Below are 21,366 nucleotides of genomic sequence, written 5' to 3'. Positions count from 1 at the left end.
CAACGTACAGCCATTTATAAGTCAATAGTGCTGACTTGTTGTAGGTACGATGTTACGTGTAGCATATATCTGGATGCGGAATTATACATGTCGGCCTGCTCACCATGCTAGGCACAGTCCCGAGCTTAGGGCCAAATTGGGTATTTGAGGCGCTACCATTATCAGTATGTCCCCGCCGCCTCCAATCCCTTAACAAGCTTCTAGAATGCGGGCGAGCACGACAAAAAAAAAAGTATCGGGGCTCGTAACACCTCAAAGCTTCTCTATCTATATAAAAGGCCATCGTTACTGCTTTTTCAGCTTCTGCAACGTACAGCTATTTATAAGTCAATAGTGCTGACTTGTTGTACGTACGATGTTACGTGTAGCATATATCTGGATGCAATGACAGAAACTGCATTATACATGTCAGCCTGCTCACCATGCTAGGCACAGTCCCGAGCTTAGGGCCAAATTGGGTATTTGAGGCGCTACCATTATCAGGACGTCCCCGCTGCCTCCAATCCCATAACAAGCTTCTAGAATACGGGCAAGCACGACAAAAAAAATATATCGGGGCTCGTAACACCTCAAAGCTTCTCTATCTATATACAAGCCATCGTTACTGCTTTTTCAGCTTCTGCAACGTACAGCCATTTATAAGTCAATAGTGCTGACTTGTTGTAGGTACGATGTTACGTGTAGCATATATCTGGATGCAATGACAGAAACGGCATTATATATGTCGGCCTGCTCACCATGCTAGGCACAGTCCCGAGCTTAGGGCCCAATTGGGTATTGGAGGCGCTACCATTATCAGTACGTCCCCGCCGCCTCTAATCCCTTAACAAGCTTCTAGAATGCGGGCGAGCACCAAAAAAAAAAAATACCGGGGCTCGTAACACCTCAAAGCTTCTCTATCTATATACAAGCCATCGTTACTGCTTTTTCAGCTTCTGCAACGTACAGCCATTTATAAGTCAATAGTGCTGACTTGTTGTAGGTACGATGTTACGTGTAGCATATATCTGGATGCAATGACAGAAACGGCATTATACATGTCGGATTGCTCACCATGCTAGGCACAGTCCCGAGCTTAGGGCCAAATTGGATATTTGAGGTGCTACCATTATCAGTACGTCCCCGCCGCCTCCAATCCCTTAACAAGCTTCTAGAATGCGGGCGAGCACGACAAAAAAAAAAATATCGGGGCTCGTAACACCTCAAAGCTGCTCTATCTATGTACAAGCCATCGTTACTGCTTTTTCAGATTCTGCAACGTACAGCCATTAATAAGTCAATAGTGCTGACTTGTTGCAGGTACGATGTTACGTGTAGCATATATCTGGATGCAATGACAGAAACGGCATTATACATGTCGGCCTGCTCACCATGCTAGGCACAGTCCCGAGCTTAGGGCCAAATTGGGTATTTGAGGCGCTACTATTATCAGTACGTCCCCGCCGCCTCTAATCCCTTAACAAGCTTCTAGAATGCGGGCGAGCACGACAACAAAAAATATATTGGGGCTCGTAACACCTCAAAGCTTCTCTATCTATATACAAGCCACCGTTACTGCTTTTTCAGCTTCTGCAACGTACAGCCATTTATAAGTCAATAGTGCTGACTTGTTGTAGGTACGATGTTACGTGTAGCATATATCTGGATGCAATGACAGAAATGGCATTATATATGTTGGCCTGCTCACCATGCTAGGCACAGTCCCAAGCTTAGGGCCCAATTGGGTATTTGAGGCGCTACCATTATCAGTACGTCCCCGCCGCCTCTAATCCCTTAACAAGCTTCTAGAATGCGGGCGAGCACCAAAAAAAAAAAATACCGGGGCTCGTAACACCTCAAAGCTTCTCTATCTATATACAAGCCATCGTTACTGCTTTTTCAGCTTCTGCAACGTACAGCCATTTATAAGTCAATAGTGCTGACTTGTTGTAGGTACGATGTTACGTGTAGCATATATCTGGATGCAATGACAGAAACGGCATTATACATGTCGGATTGCTCACCATGCTAGGCACAGTCCCGAGCTTAGGGCCAAATTGGATATTTGAGGTGCTACCATTATCAGTACGTCCCCGCCGCCTCCAATCCCTTAACAAGCTTCTAGAATGCGGGCGAGCACGACAAAAAAAAAAATATCGGGGCTCGTAACACCTCAAAGCTGCTCTATCTATGTACAAGCCATCGTTACTGCTTTTTCAGATTCTGCAACGTACAGCCATTAATAAGTCAATAGTGCTGACTTGTTGCAGGTACGATGTTACGTGTAGCATATATCTGGATGCAATGACAGAAACGGCATTATACATGTCGGCCTGCTCACCATGCTAGGCACAGTCCCGAGCTTAGGGCCAAATTGGGTATTTGAGGCGCTACTATTATCAGTACGTCCCCGCCGCCTCTAATCCCTTAACAAGCTTCTAGAATGCGGGCGAGCACGACAACAAAAAATATATTGGGGCTCGTAACACCTCAAAGCTTCTCTATCTATATACAAGCCATCGTTACTGCTTTTTCAGCTTCTGCAACGTACAGCCATTTATAAGTCAATAGTGCTGACTTGTTGTAGGTACGATGTTACGTGTAGCATATATCTGGATGCAATGACAGAAATGGCATTATATATGTTGGCCTGCTCACCATGCTAGGCACAGTCCCAAGCTTAGGGCCCAATTGGGTATTTGAGGCGCTACCATTATCAGTACGTCCCCGCCGCCTCTAATCCCTTAACAAGCTTCTAGAATGCGGGCGAGCAAAACAACAAAAACAAGCATTTGCAATGCAATAGGTATCGCATTTGCGAGAGTTTGAGCTATTGGCATTGTAAATGACAATGCCTTTGATTTATTCGTTTGAAAACCTGCAAGCTGTGCCTAAACAAGCACTTTGTACTTGTAGTCCTTGCTTATGAGAAGCAAGGCTTTACTGCAAGCCTTGCTTCTCGTAAGCAAGGACTATACGTACAAAGTGTGTGTTTATGCACCACTTGTAGGTTTTCAAAACAAATGAATAAAAGGCAGTGTCATTTACAATGCCAATAGCTCCAACTCTCGCAAATGCGAGACCTATTGCATTGCAAATGCTTGTTTTAATGACTGTTTCCACGCTGTCCAGCGCTCCTTGCCCCGCATCCCCAGACCGACCACTTGCCTGCGGTGTTTGTTAGCGGGATCAGGGGTCATTCATTCCAGGTGGAAGCTGGAGCCCTTCACGACTGCCTGCCTGATCGTTGGCTGAGAATAAGCTGTTCAGTACCAGCAGCTGTGCTCGTTGTGCAACCCAATGGTTTTACATTAGGGTTCCCTTGCCGTGCTGGGTCACAGCCTTGTAGCGTTTCGCCGGTGCGCGCAGACACATCTTCCGCGTGCAATTCACCGAGCACGCGGCATACTTGCGCGAGCCTCTCTTGCCTGTTCCCATTCGAGTGACCTAACATAACGGCCATCTTTGTTTGGGGTGCAATGTAATTATTTTACAAACATTTCCTTATAGTCACGTAAGGTCTTGTTGCAGTTATAGTGAATCGGGCTGTAACGTAATTGTTACACTGAATTAACTGAAGTTTCTACTCACATATTTGTGTAATTTTACCTCCAACTGTGATAAGCACATATTTGGGGGGAGGCGAGAGCGGGACAGAGGAGGGCTGCGGGCAGAGGGAAGGTGAAAGCGGAACGGAGGAGGGCTGCGGGAAGGGGGAGGCGAGAGCGGGACGGAGGAGGGCTGCGGGAAGGGAGGGAGGTGAGAGCGGGACGGAGGAGCGGGACAGTGTGTCTGCTACTGCTGCCTGCATGCGCCAGTCGGCCCTCTGATTAGTAGGAACACCAACATAGTGCCAACTTGGGCGTGCAAGTGAAAAGAGAGGGGTCCCAGTAACAATGGAATATATAACCACACAAATGAAAAATAATCAAGGAAACATAACTTGAGTCCACATTGTTTAATTCACAATGGGAGTTCGTATTAAACATGCAGTATTAGTATACACAATCGTAAATCAGTAATTTACATGGTGCCCCAGAGACAGGAACGGGGGGGGGGTTTGTGACGGTGATTGTGGGGAATTGGTGAGGGAAAGAGTGAAACTTTATAAATGAAGACAATGGGGAGTAGAGTTGACGATAAAGAATAAACGTATGTCGACGTCAGGCAAGACTTAGGTTGTTCAATAGACTGAGACAGCCAGCCGCGATCTCTCACGGGTTCAGTCCGAGATCGACTATTGAACAACCTAAGTCTTGCCTGACCGACACGGACCAACTTCCCAGCCGGACGTGTACACACGACGGCTTTCGGAATCGACCAGAGGGTATTTGCAACCCTGATCCAATCTAGCAACTATTCTACAACGGTTGGTGCATACGACGATCCACCCGGGACTCGTTTTCCATATTAAACTCGGTCCTGTCTACCACGTCTGTGGGTGTGTGCCCCTCCAGTCCTGATGAAGACCCTACAGCAAGATAACCACTGATATCTGCACCTCTAAGGGTCGAAACGTCGACATACGTTTATTCTTTATCGTCAACTCTACTCCCCATTGTCTTCATTTATTGAACTGCTTGGAGTATGGCTGCCTTTGAATAATCCAATGAACATTTTGGTCTCATTTCTCTGTACATAGCTTGTAACCTTGTCAAATGATCGACAATTGCTGATTTTACTGTCACTTATGAAGTTTCACTCTTTCCCTCACCAATTCCCCACAATCACCGTCACAAACCCCCCCCGTTCCTGTCTCTGGGGCACCATGTAAATTACTGATTTACGATTGTGTATACTAATACTGCATATTTAATACGAACTCCCATTGTGAATTAAACAATGTGGACTCAAGTTATGTTTCCTTGATTATTTTTCATTTGTGTGGTTATATATTCCATTGTTACTGGGACCCCTCTCTTTTCACTTACTTAAACAACCCAGGTCCCCGTAACTTTAACTGGGTCAACCCCCCTACTAATAATCAACTTGGGCGTGCAGGCAGCGTGATGGGGGGACGTGTTTTTTCCTGAATACGTCACGAAGAGAAAGGACAGGAAAAAACACACCCCTCAATCCTAAACGGACGGGGCTTAGAGTGACAGGCAAAGTTCTTCTCCAATGGCTGGCCGCCGTTTAGGAAGCCAGCCAATGGAGAAGAGCTGGCTTGTTTAAGCCCCGTACTAGAGACATAAGATCTCGCCAGCAAGACTGCGCAATCGCAGCCCGAGACCTAAAAATGGGGAGGACAGTGCCTGGAACATGCTGTAAGAACCACCAAAAACCCGGTAACGTTCTGGGAGGTAATCATGAATGCCATGTTATTTGCCAATCCCAGGCTCCCGGTTCGACCAAATGAAGTGCTCTTGGGTAATCACTTTTTTAGCTTATTCTTTTGCTCCCCCTTTTTGGGCAAGATAGATATGCAATACAAATGCTGTACGGGAATTAAATACATTCTGCATTTTACCATAGGGGAACCAGCACTCTTTCTCAAAGATTACAGATGAAAATGTGTCCTGGAGCAAGCAGCCCTGCATTGGTGCATTGGTTCTCCTAGTTCATTAAAATGTTTTATCTTAGGCTGTCATATTCTGCCTGTGCCTCTAGCCCCCTATTCTAAACGGGAAACGGCCACTACAACGAAGCCGTTTCCACGAAATACTTAACCACGCATGCGTGGTTACCACGAAAGCCTTTACCACGCATACCTTTACTACGAGGTTTGTAGTAAAGGTATATGTGGTAAAGGTAAAAAGTAAAAAAAGGGGGTTTGGGGGGGGTCTCCCCCCCTAAAAAAAATCTCACCTGAAGTCACGTCGGGTTATGTATTTAATCAGCGTTGTTTAAGAGAAATCGGAAAATAAACTTCCGCTTTCTCTTAACGACGTATGACGTCACCACGCAAGCATTCGAGGTAAAGTTTATGCGTGGATAACGAATTCCGTTGTAACGCATGCGTGGTAAAGGCATGCGTTGCAACGGAATTCGTTGTAACGTCATACATTCATTCTAAACAAAAAGCCTTCAAAGAGTTTAATGGGGTCACCCGCATTTGAAACTTATTTCACCCTCTAAAAGGCGTGTTCATGCTCTATTCACCTTACAGGGTCACCCTCTTAAATGCCAGATTTGATAAGCGTTTTTAAGTCAAGAGATTGAAAGGTATTGGAACGAGTACCATCTTCCTTGTAAAGGTCTCATTGTTGTTTTCAATCACTTGGATGTATTCAGGTTATCACGGGTTTAAATTGCATTTATATAGCGATTACTACCCCCGAGGAGGCATTGTGTTGCTGGATAAGGTTATAGTTGACTGACGATCATACTTCGCAATAACTATACATAATTAAGGAAACACCAGAACTAACCATTTAGACTCAAATTCTATCTTCACTATTAAGTTATTGCTACAAACCAGATATAACAAAATATGAAAATTTCAAAAAGCCTCAGTAAGGTTCTGTTTCGAGGGGTGTTCCAGAGACGGGCTGTTTGTTAACGCAGCCTGTATAATCAATTTTAGTTGGCTGCCTGGAAAAAGTTGAGGGCGGTCCCTGCTGGTTGGGGTACTCTCTGCGTGCGTTTAGTATCGATAAAAGCGAATAACTCTAAAGGTGTGTGGTGCATCATGAAATAGTGCTGCATCCTTCCTTCCCAGTCAATTTGCACCAAAATGTCCACTCGCAACCACCTCTTCACAGATCATTTTCTAAAACACTTCCCATTGGACCGCTAAATGCAAAACACACTGCACTTGTTTGTTTCATAGCCTCGTGAACTGAGTGTCTCAACATTGATCGTTAAAAGATACAAAAATTATCGCTCGCTGTAAGATGCAAAAATAGTACACTTGTCTTTCAACACCGACTGAATGCGGGGCACTGTACAGTCGTCTCACCAAAGATGTAGCATTGAAGCTAACCATCCATTCTCAATAGACAACACAACCATATCCACTGCATTCTCCCCACGTTCTCTCATCGAATGACTTCTTCATGTAAATGACACACAGGGAGCCGCCATCTTCCATGACGCGCCGGAAGTTGCAGGCTGCAGGAGCTCACAAAACGGCCAATCAACTTTCCAAGGGGCGGAGCGATATTTCTACATCCGGACAATTGTGTCAGCCATCCTACTTTTCGATACTTCCCCACTTCCTTTACATTTATGGTTGGCTGCGCGTTTCAGCATGACCTCTGGATGGACAGCGTGACGTCACGACTAACGAAAAACGTTTTAAAAGTAAAGTAGGATAGATTTTTATGGGGTGCAGAAGAATGCGGAATGCTTTTCGTTCAGGCGCGATTCTGCGCTGATCTTTAACTCTGTGTCATCTTTATTTTACAATAGTTTAATGAAAAACTTTACCTGAGTAATCGTGGCATGCCGAATTAATTTGTATTCTTGTTCCTGCTTGTTATTATGTAACTCGTTTATTTAGTAGAATACTCTCTTGTTCCACAACGAGCACGTGACTTGTCAGTTCATGTTCACTGGTTTAGGGTACTGCTTTGGCGGATGACGATGGGTGGCAGCAGTAGTGAACCGGTCTTCGAAGTCCACGCACCACTAACACAAGTAGAGCCGCCTAGATGTGCCATGCACGTATACCTACGCTTAGTTGATTTTCATCTGGAACTGAATCGGAATTTGCTGTTAAACCCCGATGCGTCCGGTAAGTGACCTGTCCTGTATACCATCCAACTCATGCACTATGCTCCCAGCTAAAGAAGTTGCATTGCCGGGGTCGTCAGAAGGTGGCCTTTCGGCGCTGCTTGCACATCAGGTTTGGGTGACTTCAGGGCTCAGTATGTTTGGGCACGCAAATATAGAAGTGTAGGTACTCACTATCTAGGGTGATTGGCATGGGTGTACATTTTTGCACAAAATTTAGGACAACAATTCGGGACAAAAGGTAATTTTTACAGACAAATCAGAGGAGGTAGCCCAATAGTATATAAGTAAGTAATTAGACAAGTACGTATATTATGTTCTACCTCAAGCTAACCACTAGTTGTTGCAGTATCCAGATCGTATTTTATTCTTGTCATGCCAGCCAGAGTCTACGTATCCTCTAAACCAGTGGCCTTCAAACTTGGAGGGGGTGGGGGGCAGCTCCCCTAGGGGGTCCTCAAGTGATGGGGGGGTGATGCAGCGAGATTACCAGCTTGGGTTATTCATAAACTACCACACTCACTTGGGCTCATAAACATTCATACATAACCAGATACCGCTGATAATCTGGACTTTTATATTTACTTTATGAGAACATTTAGCTTTACACCATTTCTTACCAAACTTTATCACCTTAGTTCTCAATTTCCTCTGATCAATAGATCAGGTTGTTAGCAGAATAGGTAGAAATTACATTTACCTTAATTCTTTGAATGACCACAGACTTGGGAGTGTTTTAAAACCTTTATCTATGCATTAATGTTGTTTGTCAAATACTAATACATGTTAAACGCCAACTTATAAGGAGAGATGATCTGTATAAAACATAAAGACTTAATAAAATTTCATGACATTGGTAACTGGGAAGGGTGGAAAAGGAAAACGGTATAAAGACATACCACACAGAATTGTATTTACCTAGAATGTTGTGAGGACCAACTCTGGGCAAGGAGCTGGAAAAATGGACTCCCGATTAGTCAGGAGCCAACAGATCAGGACAGGACAGGTTACCTCTTCTAAGTGCATCGCCAGTGTCGCACCCCTCTCTGGTACTACCCTCCTCGATTCTTCCCCCTTCTGGCTGGACAGATTCCTCTCCTTCAGCGATATCTCCGACTCTTCTCTCTCTATCTCTCCTTTCTCGATTCTTCTTTCAGAGTGCTCGAGCATCGCCTCTGACCTCCGTGGCATCCGCCGTCTTCTGCTTCAGTGATGGGTCGGAGACAAGTCTGACAATCTAACTGACTGAGCCTACCTTAGTTATACTATCCTGAGTGTATGTATCACCCCAACGATTCAATATTCGTGAATCCCCTACTTCTGATTCGGCAGTGGGATGGGGAGAGTTCATCACACCATACTGGTGTAAGAGCATTTCTTTTGAGTTATTGTTCAATGTTCCCTCCCCTTAATTTCACTTTCCCATGCTTTATTCACCCAACCACATCTCATATTAATTAATTTACAATGTATATAAAATTTGACTTCTTCTACTTCCCCTCGCCGGGTCAAGAGGTGGTGTTCCCAGGCGCTTCTTTGGTAAAAAGTCCTTGACTGGGTTTCAATGTCACATTGTGGAGTTTGGCAGAGTCCAGTGCACTTGCGCATAATCAGGCAAGATGGAGATTTCAGTCACCCTCCAGGCCCAAATACGAACTAATAACAAAGTCAAGGAAAACCATGTTAGAATATGAAAATAAATGAATGCACTGTATACCACTTATTCCTACTCTAATCCCTTTAATTTATTTTAACTATTGCATTAGCAGTTTAATAAGACGTGCAAGGTTTCGTTTAAGCGTAGCAGATGCATTAGCATGTGAAGTTCAAGCAGCCATCTTAAATTCTACTGAGCAGCTGCAAAGATTTCCCACCAAAGCGAAAGATGTTATACCACGTAGATGCAGTAGACTCATGCGCAGAAGATTCCCGTGTTTTTGGCAGCCATTTTATGCCACTCGGATTACTTGTTAGCAAAGCACGTTGCCAGTTATCACCCAGGTCTGCAACACAATATTGAGTTCAGGGGTTTATCCGGACCCATTGAAAAACACACTGATCAAACCCCTGCTCAAAAAACCAAATCTCGATAAACAGGATCTGAAAAACTACAGACCTATAGCAAATCTTCCATTTCTGGCTAAAGTGATAGAAAAGGCCATGAACCAGCAGCTAGCGGAGCACATTGAAAGAAATAACGTGCTTGATGATACTCAGTTTGGTTTCCGTAAAAACCATGGTACAGAAACCGCGCTAATCAAAGCAGCGGATGATATCAGACTCATCCGTGACCAAGGAGGAACAGCACTGCTGGTACTCTTGGATCTCTCGGCCGCCTTCGACACGGTCGACCATAAGACTCTAGTCGACCGTGTCGGAAAGATGGGCATTCAGTCTTCTGCGAGAGACCTGCTGGCTTCCTTCTTGGCCAACAGAACTCAGGCGGTTACATTAGAACCATTTCAATCAGCCAATCTGTCGCTACCGTGTGGGGTTCCTCAAGGCTCATCCCTAAGTCCGACACTATTTAATATATATGTGTCGGACCTTGCTAGTGTCATCAAAGCACACGGGATGAGCCTAACCTCATACGCAGACGACACGCAATTGGTGCTGGCCATTAGGGATGATGGGCAGGAGGTGGCAGAACGGTTCCAAAAGGGAATGACTGCTATTGGTGAGTGGATGGCGGGAAACTGCCTGAAGCTCAATTCCAATAAAACAGAGGTGGTCATCTTTGGTACTCTTTCGCCAACCTGGTCTGCAACCTGGTGGCCATCGGCCTTTGGCACCCCACCTTCCCCCACCGTCAAGGTTAGAAATTTGGGAGTTATCTTCGACGATAAGCTCAACTTCATGGCACATGCCAATAAGGTGGCGTCTACGGCCCATTTTAAACTCAGGATGATAAGAAAAATCATTCCTTTTCTGCCGGATACGGCCGCCAAAACCCTGGTCACCTCATTGGTTTTAACATCTCTAGATTATTGCAACGGACTCTTCCTCAATGCACAAACTAGAGTTACCAAAAAGCTGCAGACAGTACAAAATGCGGCCGCACGTCTGCTATCTAAAAAACCTAAATTTGCACCCATTTCAGATACCTTGAAGACCTACCATTGGCTGACTATCCCAAACAGGATAAAATTTAAATCACTGTGTATAGTCTATAAAGTGATGCAGGGTCAAGGGCCTCGCTTTCTAAAAAAACAATTAATACCTTATAACCCGATCAGAAAGCTCCGATCCACATCACTCAACCAATTGGTGGTCCCACGTAGCAAAACAGTCTCCTGGGGTGATCGTCGCTTCCTAGTTGCGGCCCCCAAAATCTGGAATACTCTGCCACACCACATAAAAACTAGCCCCTCTCTTTTACAATTTCGGAAAAAGTTGAAGACGTGGCTATTCAACCAATAACATAGCACATCAGCCAGCATGAACTTCACCTTGAGGAGGGACACTACTGTAGTCTAGCGCCGAGACGCCTAGGGGTATTCGTTAGCGCTTTATAAATGTCAGTAAATAAATAAAAATAAATAAATAAATAAGCTTCCCCTAGATGAAATAAATGTAGTAAAGTGCAATTATTAATATCCACAAATCGTGTTGGTTACATTATTACATGTTATTCGTGAGGGGTGAATCCGAGCAAGTTTCTTACGTACGAATCCTTGCTCCATCGGGGAGGGAGGGGGCTGGAGCGCCAGGCTCTGGCCAAAGAAGCGTTGTGCTGATAACAATGCTTTGTTTTAAGCTGACACAAATGAGCGGCGTAATGCAACTCTGGAATGGCCCATCTCTAACCTGTTTTCTCAGTTATATCCTAGCTGGGAGAAGGTGTCAAAAGGGAAGGGACTCCAAATATTCTTCAAACCCCTCCTTCTCACTTCTAATAGTCACACTGTGGATACATGTTAACAAGGCCTGCCTGGCCAGAATAGTATGTTTGGCAATCATGTATTTGATTTCATTTTTAAAACGGCAATAGAACATAACTGCAATGTTTTAAAATGTTAGACATATTTAAACATTACCAAGTAAAAAAAAATCATTTTGAAAAATGTTGAGATGTGGGGAGGGCGATCATTTGTTTTCCCCCACTGGCGGGGCGCATAGCTGCCAAGGTTTCAGATTGCTATGTGTGACATTTACATAATTACACTGTAAATATGAGTGACATTTTAGTGACTATGAGTGACACTTTCTCACAAGCAAAAGCAAGCAATAAAGACCAGGAAAACATATGAATATCACAAAGTACACCCATTTGAGGAACAAAACTCTCTAAGAAGATGTTAAAACTGCTGGAAATAACTAGACACTGAAGCACCTAGTTCCCTTCTAAGCTGATCGTACTGTTAAACAAAACGAGGACTCAGATCTGCACCACTTTCATTGACAGTGCGTGCCGTGCCACTGCAAACAAAAGAAAGCCTCTGTATATTTCAGCAAAATCAGTTATTGTAGTAGGGTCAGATTATCTGTTGGGAAACCTGCGCAGTGTGCCAGCCACTTGCTCACCTCAAGTACAGAGAATAACATAATGACTGCTAGAGTGGGGGAAAAAAGAAAAGGAAGCGATGAGGATTGTTTTCCAGATTAGGTCTCATCACTTGAAAGCACACTTAAATCATCAGTCGCTGGGGTACTGAATCTATCCGAGGCGCAGACTCCACTGCCGAAAGTTTGAGCAGGTGTTCCTCTTTAATTTCTTCTGCTCTGACAAACGTAAAATAAAAAGCTTTACCTATAATTGTTTTCTTGACTGCTCAGCCGCTAAAAATCTGGCCGTGCAAAGGGTCATACATTTTATCATTAGCACTGATAGTTTTACAACTTCAGAGGTTATAAGTGATGTTTAATGTTGCACTTACTTCGATTTGAGGCAGGCTGGTGCATGCTAAATATTAAATGTTAAATAAAATTAACTCAAACTCCTTTGCTAAGGTCGTTACGCCTCCCCCCATAACCCCTAACTCTGACCCAGATAAGGTGGTCAAGGATCTAGATAAAGCAATCAATATGGCACTGGATCACATTGCCCCTATACAGCAAATAAAATGCCCAAATACAAGATCCCCTTGGTTTACACCAGCCCTTAAATTAAAGAAACAGGCCATGAGATGCACTGAACGGAAATGGAGGAAAACGAAAGAGCCTCTGAATAAACAGCTCTACAAGGCGGCACATAAAGAATACATGAGCCATATAGCTACAGCAAAGAAAGCTTACCTAGGCACCAGAATAGAACTAGCTGGGAACTCACATAAAGAACTCTATTCTATAGTAAAGGAATTTTCTAATCCTTCCTCCTGCCAACCACCTACCATCGAGTCCCAAGAATGGGTTGATAGGCTCTCCACTTATTTTAAAGATAAAATTGACATAATTCATAAGGCCTTTCCTAAAGAGACTGAACCTCTTAACATCAAGGACAATTACACATGTCCACCTAATCTGCCTACCTTGGAAGCTATATCCTTGCCTAAACCCCTTCTTGAATTCCACGTAGTAACGGTGGGAGAAGTCACAGATAAATTAAAGAAAATAAAATCTGGTTCCCCTAGTGATCCCGCATCTGCCCAGACCCTGACAAAAGTAGCCCCTGCCATGATGACTGAAATAACGGCAATCTTTAATTTATCAATAGCCCAAGCCATCTTTCCTATGTCCTGGAAAGAAGCAACAGTAAGACCCATCCTAAAAAAGAACAATGCTGACCCTGAGCAACCAGTAAATTACCGGCCTATCTCCCTTTTGCCACTCTTAGGCAAAATAATGGAATCATTAATCAACACCCAATTAACCAAACATATAGAGGACAACATGCTACTGGACACCACCCAATCAGGCTTTAGAGCTTGCCACAGCACCGAGGCCGCTCTCCTGTAGGTTGTGGATAACATCCGGCTGTCCCTGGACGCCAAGCAATCAGCCATCCTGATTTTACTTGACCTGTCGGCGGCCTTCTACACCATCTCTCATAACATCCTTCTAAAGCGGTTAGCTGAGATTGGTGTCGAGGGTCAAGCACTCAGATGGATTCAGAGCTATCTGACAGGGAGGCGGTCTAAGGTCAAAATAGGCCCATTCTCGTCATCTTACGTGGACAATGACAAAGGTGTTCCGCAGGGTTCGATCCTAAGCCCTACTTTATTTAATATATATCTATCGCCTCTAGCTAAAGTAATCAAAGCACATAGCTTTGAGACGGTATCTTACGCTGACGATATCCAGATCCTGATAACTCTAGGACCAAACCACCTTAATGCCAAAGCAAGATTCTAACAGTGCATGATCTCCATTCAAGAATGGATGACGACCAACTACCTAATGCTAAATGCCGCAAAAACAGAAATTCTGCTATTCGGCAAGGCCAATAAAATCTGGACAGAAGAATGGTGGCCATCATCTCTAGGCCCCTGCCCAGCTCCAAAAAACTCAGCAAGGAATCTGGGCGTCATTATTGATGACAAACTTACCCTGTCTCAACACGTGAACAAAGTGGTTCACACCAGCATTGGGCTAATGAGAAGCCTGAGAAAAATCTTCAAGTGGATCCCACCTACTTCTCGGAAACCCCTTATTCAGGGCCTTATAATCAGTCGCCTTGATTATGGAAACGCACTTTTGGCTGAAGTGAACGAAGGTCTCCTAACCAAACTCCAGACCTTGCAAAACTCTGCCGCAAGGTTAATTCTTGACCTCCCTCCCCGCACCCCTTCAGCTCCGTGCCTCAAGACTCTCCACTGGCTTCCAATAAGAAAACACATCAAATTTAAGATCTGCTGCCTGGTGCATAAGTCCATCAATGGACAGGGACCAAAGTACATTCAGAGAAAGCTCCAGGGCTACTGCCCTGAAAGGACTCTAAGTTCATCAAATAAACATTTTTTGAAAGTCCCAAAGGTCAGGACTGTCAGAAACGGGGACAGAAGTTTTTCCAAAATAGGCCCCACGATTTGGAATTCTCTGCCACTATCTATTAGAACTGACCCTAATCACAAAACCTTCCGCAAGAATCTTAAAACCTGGCTCTTTTAATTCCGTTAGGTGCCACCTGTCTTTCTTCTTTAGTTTCAGCAAGCGCTCTGAGACCGAACGGTGACATATGCGCTATACAAAAATAAATACATAAACATGCTCTCACAGCTGCAGGCAGCAGCCCGGCCCGAGTCGGTTGACCCCTAATACGCGGGATAAAGCCATGTCCCAATGTGCACGGTCATGACAATGTTCCACACATGAATTAAACATCAGTAATTACTTTATACGGTGTATAATCATTCTACGTTCCCAATTGGTTGCACCATTGGCTTTCTTCCGTATTTGTACAAAAATAAAACAGAGTAAATGTCACCATTCAGTGTCAAAATATCAGCATATATTTGAGCGCATGTGGTTGGATATAAGAAACATGAAAGTAAGACAAAGGGTATACTCATGATGTCATGGCTCATAGTAAATCACTGGCAGTCCTGTTGGTTATAGGGTCTTACTGTACTGTCCTCCATCAAAAACTAGTCCAACCGAACACTGAGATAAAGGCATTGGAATCTGGCATGAATATACCACACTAAGCACTCTGCACAGACAGCGCACGCAGTGAGCCGAAAGTGGCGAACAGTGTTCTCTGTAACAGGGCGGCAGCAGGCTCACAACGGCGGGTCAGCAGCAGGTAACGCTGGAGGGGTCGGGTGAGCTTTAGAGAGGCCGAGGCAAGTCTGCGATGGTGTGATCGGTGCGGTGCTCATCACCTCAGCTGCCCCAAATGTTTTGATAATAATCATCTGCTCCTGCCTCTTGTGACTGATCCGACCAGTGAACGCTGGTGTGCATTATGGGGGCACCAAAATAAGGATTGCAGCGAGGTGGAGAGCTGCAAAGAAAAGAAACAAAACTGCTGCTCACCCAGCCACGCGCTCAGCGAGTTACGGATACAGTATTTGCTGCAATCACGTGACCTCACCATCATGTGAATGCCGTGGGTACCCCAGGCCAGCCGCAGAAGCTGGGCTAATAATGAATGCTCATTGCTGCAGCCAGTGCAGCATTGAGTCACCAGGTCGGCGCGACACTCCTGACCTGCCATTAACTAATAAACTTTGCACACTACTACAGTCACACACTCTGCCAAAGCATCAAGTGGCCTGCGCTGTGTGCTCATAAGGAGTGTTTGGCCAGGGCATCGGCTTCCTTTGCAGTGGTGTCAAGGAGACAATACAAATGAGTGACTTTATATTTTTGTGCGGTAATGCGGATCACCACACAAAAATGCGTTAGTATCACGCCTGATGTGTGGTACTTGGCAGGGCTGGGGGCGCAGCATTAAAATGTTTGAAGACTACTGCTCTAAACTGTTAATTCACATGCTCCTTATTGAGACTGTCCCAAAAACTGATGTGCTTAACAACCTCCGTACAGTATCTATTTTTTGTATTAACCCTGTTTTTGTACTCCAAGCTACCCAGTGATGTCATAATACAATTCATTTTAGCCTCAACTGTCCATCTCCAAGACAATCTAGGCCAATTTAAATACTGCTTCTGCAAGCGCACTCCTTGTTATTGTACATTTTCACCAAACTACCTCTTAAATAGCCCCAAACACTCTCCAAGCTATACTAAAGTACAGTTTAAAAGTTACTATATGCTGGGCTAGCACAAAACATATTGTAGCATACATCGAGCAAGACTAGGCACATATGGAACATTAAGCAGCAGCCTACCCATAAAAGTGGTTGGAGTGACAACAGCGTTTGCATGTGATTGCATCCACATCACATTGTCAACAATCATACTGTAGCCTGATCTCATTTCACCATCAGACAGCTCACTAAAAATAAGTAAGCCTTCGGACAGAAGCCAAGTCTCACCATGAAAAATCATAAAGTAGCCTGGACAGACTCAGAATTATCAACATACTAGCCTTATCGAACCACGAATCATCATTCAGCAGTTTGAACACACAGTGTACCCTTTCACAGCAGCATCCACACACAGTGAACCATGAGTCAGCATGCTTGACTCAGTAAACCTCTAGACATCACCCTTGTCACTCAACCAAATTATATGAGAATAGACTGACAATCCTGTGGACCAAATGATCATCTGATATTACCGGGCAAAATAAAGTTAGTGGCATGGGGAGCCACGAAAAAGCAACATGAACACACAGTGGGATAATGAGGCAGATCTCATTATCGTACAGTTCAGGAGAGTTCGATTCATAGCCTGATTCATGTTTAACCATGTAAAAAAGTTTTACTTTTGCATGCATTGTGGAATACACCAACATCACCTAAACTCTACTCTACATTAACTGTTCAAGCAGTGGTTGGACATTTCTTAGAGCATAATGGTTTGCAGAGATTTCCTCAGCCTCACAAACAAAAGTAATCTGATTCCTGGTTTCTAGCCAAACTAGCAGTCATATTAAAAAATAAAATAAAAAAATAAAAAAAGGGCCTGGTATAGCAAAATAAAGATCAAGTCACATATCTTTCAAGGCTGACAGTGCTAACTTAACTCAACCAAAGCACTGGCCTTCAGTTTAATATTCTCAGCTGTTCCATTGCAGCGCATGTAAAGATTAAACAACCTTGTGAGTAGATTGAGGCATAGTTTGATAGGCAGTGTAAATTTCAGCACAAAAATTCAAGACAAAAATTTGGGACAAAAAGCAATTTTTACAGACCAATCCAAGGAGGTAGCGCAATAGTATATAAGTAAGTAAATAGACAACCAAAATATGTATATTATGTCCCACTTCAAGTAGGGCACTGTGAGTGGGAACCAGGAGAGAAAGAGAGAGGTGATGGTCCAAAGTTGCGTGGAAAGGCTGCACATAAGCCAGGTGAAAAAGCAAGGGAGGCACACAAAAAACATGGGAAAGAGCAATGACAAAGCAGTAACAAGCATTTGCAATGCAATAGGTCTCGCATTAGGAAAGTTTGAGCTATTGGTATTGTAAATGACAATTTTTTTATTTATGTTTTGTTTTTGAAAATAGTGAAATTAATAGCTTTGTCATTTACAATGCCAATAGTTATAACTTTTGCAAATGTGACACCTATAGCACTTGTAATGCAATATGTGTTGTATTTACGTGACTTACATGTATTGATATTACAAATAACAATGGCTTTTAATTGTTTTTCAATAATTAATACTTAAATAAAAGTTATTGTAATTTATAATGGCAATAGCTTAAAGTTTTGTAAATAACTTTTGTGAAGATTATGTTCAGTGTATTTTATTGTTACGAAAATCCAAGAACAGAAGGGAAATAGTAACATCTTTTTGTTAAATTTGTAATAAAGCTTGAAACGGTGAGAGAACATATTTGAACCAGGTGTTGAATGGTTGCACAGATTGATGCTGACTGATGTTGTGATGACGAACGAGTGATGCTGTGATAGCGCATAGTGATGTTGTGGTGCAGAGTGATATGCTATGCTATGTTTTGTTTTGCTATCCTATGTTTTCTTTTGTTATGCCATGCTATGTTTTGCTATCCTATGGTTTGATTTGTTATGCTATGTTTTGTTATGCTATGCTTTGCTATGCTATGCGTTGCTATGCTATACGTTGTTATGCTATGCTATGTTTTGTTTTGTTTTATTATGCTATGCTTTGTTTTGCTATGCTATGTTTTGCTATGCTATTATGTTTTGTTTTGCTATGCTATGTTTTGTTGTGTTTTGTTAAGCTATGCTATGTTTTGTTGTGTTTTGCTATGTTTTGTTATGCTATTTGTTGTTTTGTTATGCTATGCTGTTTTGTTATGCTATGCAATGTTTTTTTTTGCTATCCTATGCTTTGTTTTGTTATGCTATGTTTAGTTTTGCTATCCTATGCTTTGTTTTGATATGCTATGTTATGTTTTGTTATGCTATGTTTTGTTGTGTTTTGCTATGCTATGCTTTGTTATGCAATGCCTTGTTTTGTTATGCTATGCTTCGTTGTGCTGTGCTATGTTTTGTTGTGTTTTATTATGCTGTGCTTTGTTTTATTATGCTGTGCTTTGTTTTGCTCTGCTTTATGCTATGTTTTGTTATGCTATGCTATGTTCTGTTATGCTATGCTAAGCTTTGTTTTATGCTTTGTTTTGTTGTGTTTTGCTATGCAATGCTATGTTTTATGTATGCTATGTTTTGTTATGCTATGTTTTGTTGTGATTTGCTATGTTTTGTTATGCTATGTTTTGTTATGCTGTGTTTTATGTTATGTTATGCTATGTTTTGTTCTGCTATGTTTAGTTGTGTTTTGTTATGCTATGCTTTGTTTTGTTATGCTATGCTATGTTTTGTTGTGTTTTGCTATGGGATGTGAGGGAGAGAGGGTGAGTGTGTGTGTGCGAGTGAGGGGGTGGGAGGGGGTGTGTGAGGGGGTGTGAGGGTGAGGGGGTGTGAGGGTGAGGGGGTGTGAGGGTGTGTGTCAGGGTGAGGGGGTGTGAGGGTGTGTGGGGGTGAGAGGGGGTGAGGGTGTGTGAGGGTGTGTGAGGGGTGCGAGGGTGTGAGGGTGAGGGGGTGTAAGGGGGAGGGTGTGGGGTTGTGATTGTGAGGGTGAGAGGGTGTGAGGGTGACGAGGGTGAGTGTGAGGGGGTGTGAGGGTGAGAGGGTGTGTGAGGGTCAGAGGGTGAGGGTGTGTGAGGGTGAGGGGGTGTGAAAGGGTGTGTGAGGGTGATGGTGTGAGGAGGTGAGGGGGTGTGAGGGTGGGAGGGTAAGAGGGTGAGGGGGTGTGTGAGGGTGAGGGGGTGTGAGGGGGAGGGGGTGGGGGTGTGTGAAGGGGTGAGGGGGTGTGAGGGTGAGAGGGTGTGGGTGGGTGAGAGGGTGTGTGAGGGTGAAAGGGTGAGTGAGGGTGAGGGGGTGTGAGGCTGAGGGAGGTTGAGGAGATGTGAGGGTGCGAGGGTGGGTGAGAGGGAGGGTGAGGGTGTGTGAGGGTGAGGAGGTGTGAGGGCCCGAAGTAAATGGTGGCAAGTCAGACATCATACGACCGAGAGAAGAGACTGCGTGGGTCAGTTTCAGAATCAGGAGGGGCAGAGTCAGCACAGTCTGCGAGGGATCAACGTGTCTAGAGGCAAAGCATAGCGGATGTAGCATTGCAGCTAGCAAGTAGAGTGTTTTCAAGCTGAGTGCCCCTAGAGAGAAGGCAATACAGCAACAGCATTTGAGGAGCAAGGCTACTGTAAACAAGCACGGTAGGCTTTCACTTTCGTCCAGAAAAAAACGAGAAAGGTGCAGAGAACGCCGAACCAAATACGGCTTCCCCGCGAAATGGATGCAAAAAAACCCAAGCTCTTGACATTGCTGTGGCGGGGGCGGGACGGGGAGCGTATTCCTTTGAAGTCTGATGCCAAGGCTCAGACAAATGGTGGTGTGCGATGTGCACGCGGGGGGCTGGGGAGCGGCAGCCTTTGAAGTCTGATGCCGAGGCGCAGACAAATGGTGGTGTGTGATGTGGCTGGTGATGGTGTGCACACGCATAGCTCACATGAACTGTATGCGATCTGCAGCCGTTTTGGTAGACTTCTTTTCCGCTTACTATAATTTCGCCTATTTATCCCTGCGGGATAGAATAGGCGAGACCTAAAAAGGTGAGAAAAGCAAGGAGGAAACACAACAAGCATTGGCATAGCCAATAGGTCTCGCCTTTGGGACCTTATAGGTGTTTAGCCGTGCAACACCTGATGTTGTTGCACCAAGGATATTGTGCTGGATAACTAAACCCTTATAAGGTCCCAAAGGCGAGACCTATTGGCTATGCCAATGCTTGTTTCTTTTTAAGATTGAGGATGGCCTGGCAGATTTCCCCACACTAAAAGTTCTCAAAACCATAACAAAAGAGAACATCATTGACAAATGCTAAAAGAATGGCAGAGAAGTAATACATCACAAAAAGGGGGTGTCCAAGTGCACGCCTGCTTCTGTATCTTTCACAGTTTTCCATTTTAAACTTGTTTGCGTGCAGCCCGTGTCGTGGTCTGCCCAAAAGCCACATGTAGTGGATTACAATGCAATTAGGGGTGAAGTTACACTCCTTCCGGACGCACAGCGTTGGGTCAATATCAAATGATTCCACTAAGTTATCCACGTTTGATGAAGTTTTATTTCATGTCTTTTACAATTTCCTATGTACTCATTTCATCAGGTCACATGAGAGACAATATATTCTTTCAATTCTAATGCAGCAGATATGCCTATCCAGGCTTTTTTCTGAAGGAAGAACAATACATTTATAATCCTCTGTAAGAATTGTCATTCCCAATGCATTTCGGACTTATCGTAGTCCTTCGACAAACGCGGAACATTGAGCCATTTCCGACTGAAACTCGTACACCGAGCGGCAAGCAGCGAGCCAGGGGCTGCAGCAGGAGCCGGCGGGAAGCCAAGCCGTGTCGGAGTCTGAGCCGGAGTAGGGGGCAGCAGGCGGAGGTACCGGGTTTGCCAGCCAGCCGGTCGATCACGAGCCCATGGCACCGCAAGTGATCGCGAGTGACCCGGTCCTGATTCCCAGACCGACTCCTAACGGCCAGTGAGAGCAGAAGGAGCAGGAACAGGAGGCGAGACGACGAGGCGGGCCACGAGAGGCACACACCCGGTGTGATCAGCGTCGGCAGGTGAGTCAGCTTGTGGTCCCTGCCCGCGGCTGGCTGGCTGGCTGTGGTCCCGCACTGCCTCTTTCCTGCCTTTCCTCAAGACATCTG

The 21,366-nt window shown here is 44.4% G+C and overlaps 1 protein-coding gene and 1 long non-coding RNA gene across 3 annotated transcripts in view; one reads left to right on the top strand and one right to left on the bottom strand.

Annotated features, from left to right (window-relative positions):
* Positions 1-21,366, bottom strand: part of LOC144782134 (uncharacterized) — a 501,576-nt gene that overhangs the window by 140,297 nt on the left and 339,913 nt on the right. The gene's annotated exons all lie outside the window — the stretch shown is intronic.
* The window catches only part of LOC144782133 (F-box only protein 27-like), a 572,295-nt gene continuing 558,038 nt past the window's right edge, over positions 7,110-21,366 (top strand). Inside the window, exons 1-2 of one of the 2 annotated variants that reach the window (XM_078661310.1) lie at positions 7,110-7,224; positions 7,485-7,657. In XM_078661310.1, coding sequence (XP_078517436.1) covers positions 7,501-7,657 — 157 coding nt within the window. In that variant the 5' untranslated portion in view covers positions 7,110-7,224; positions 7,485-7,500. Of the gene's footprint in view, positions 7,225-7,270; positions 7,658-21,366 lie in introns of those variants that run through there. The other variant, XM_078661309.1, reaches the window with a different exon arrangement.

The sequence above is a fragment of the Lissotriton helveticus genome, chromosome 9, assembly GCF_964261635.1.
Source record: "Lissotriton helveticus chromosome 9, aLisHel1.1, whole genome shotgun sequence".
Classification (NCBI taxonomy): Eukaryota; Metazoa; Chordata; class Amphibia; order Caudata; family Salamandridae; genus Lissotriton; species Lissotriton helveticus.
This window is presented reverse-complemented; position numbering and strand designations above follow the sequence as displayed.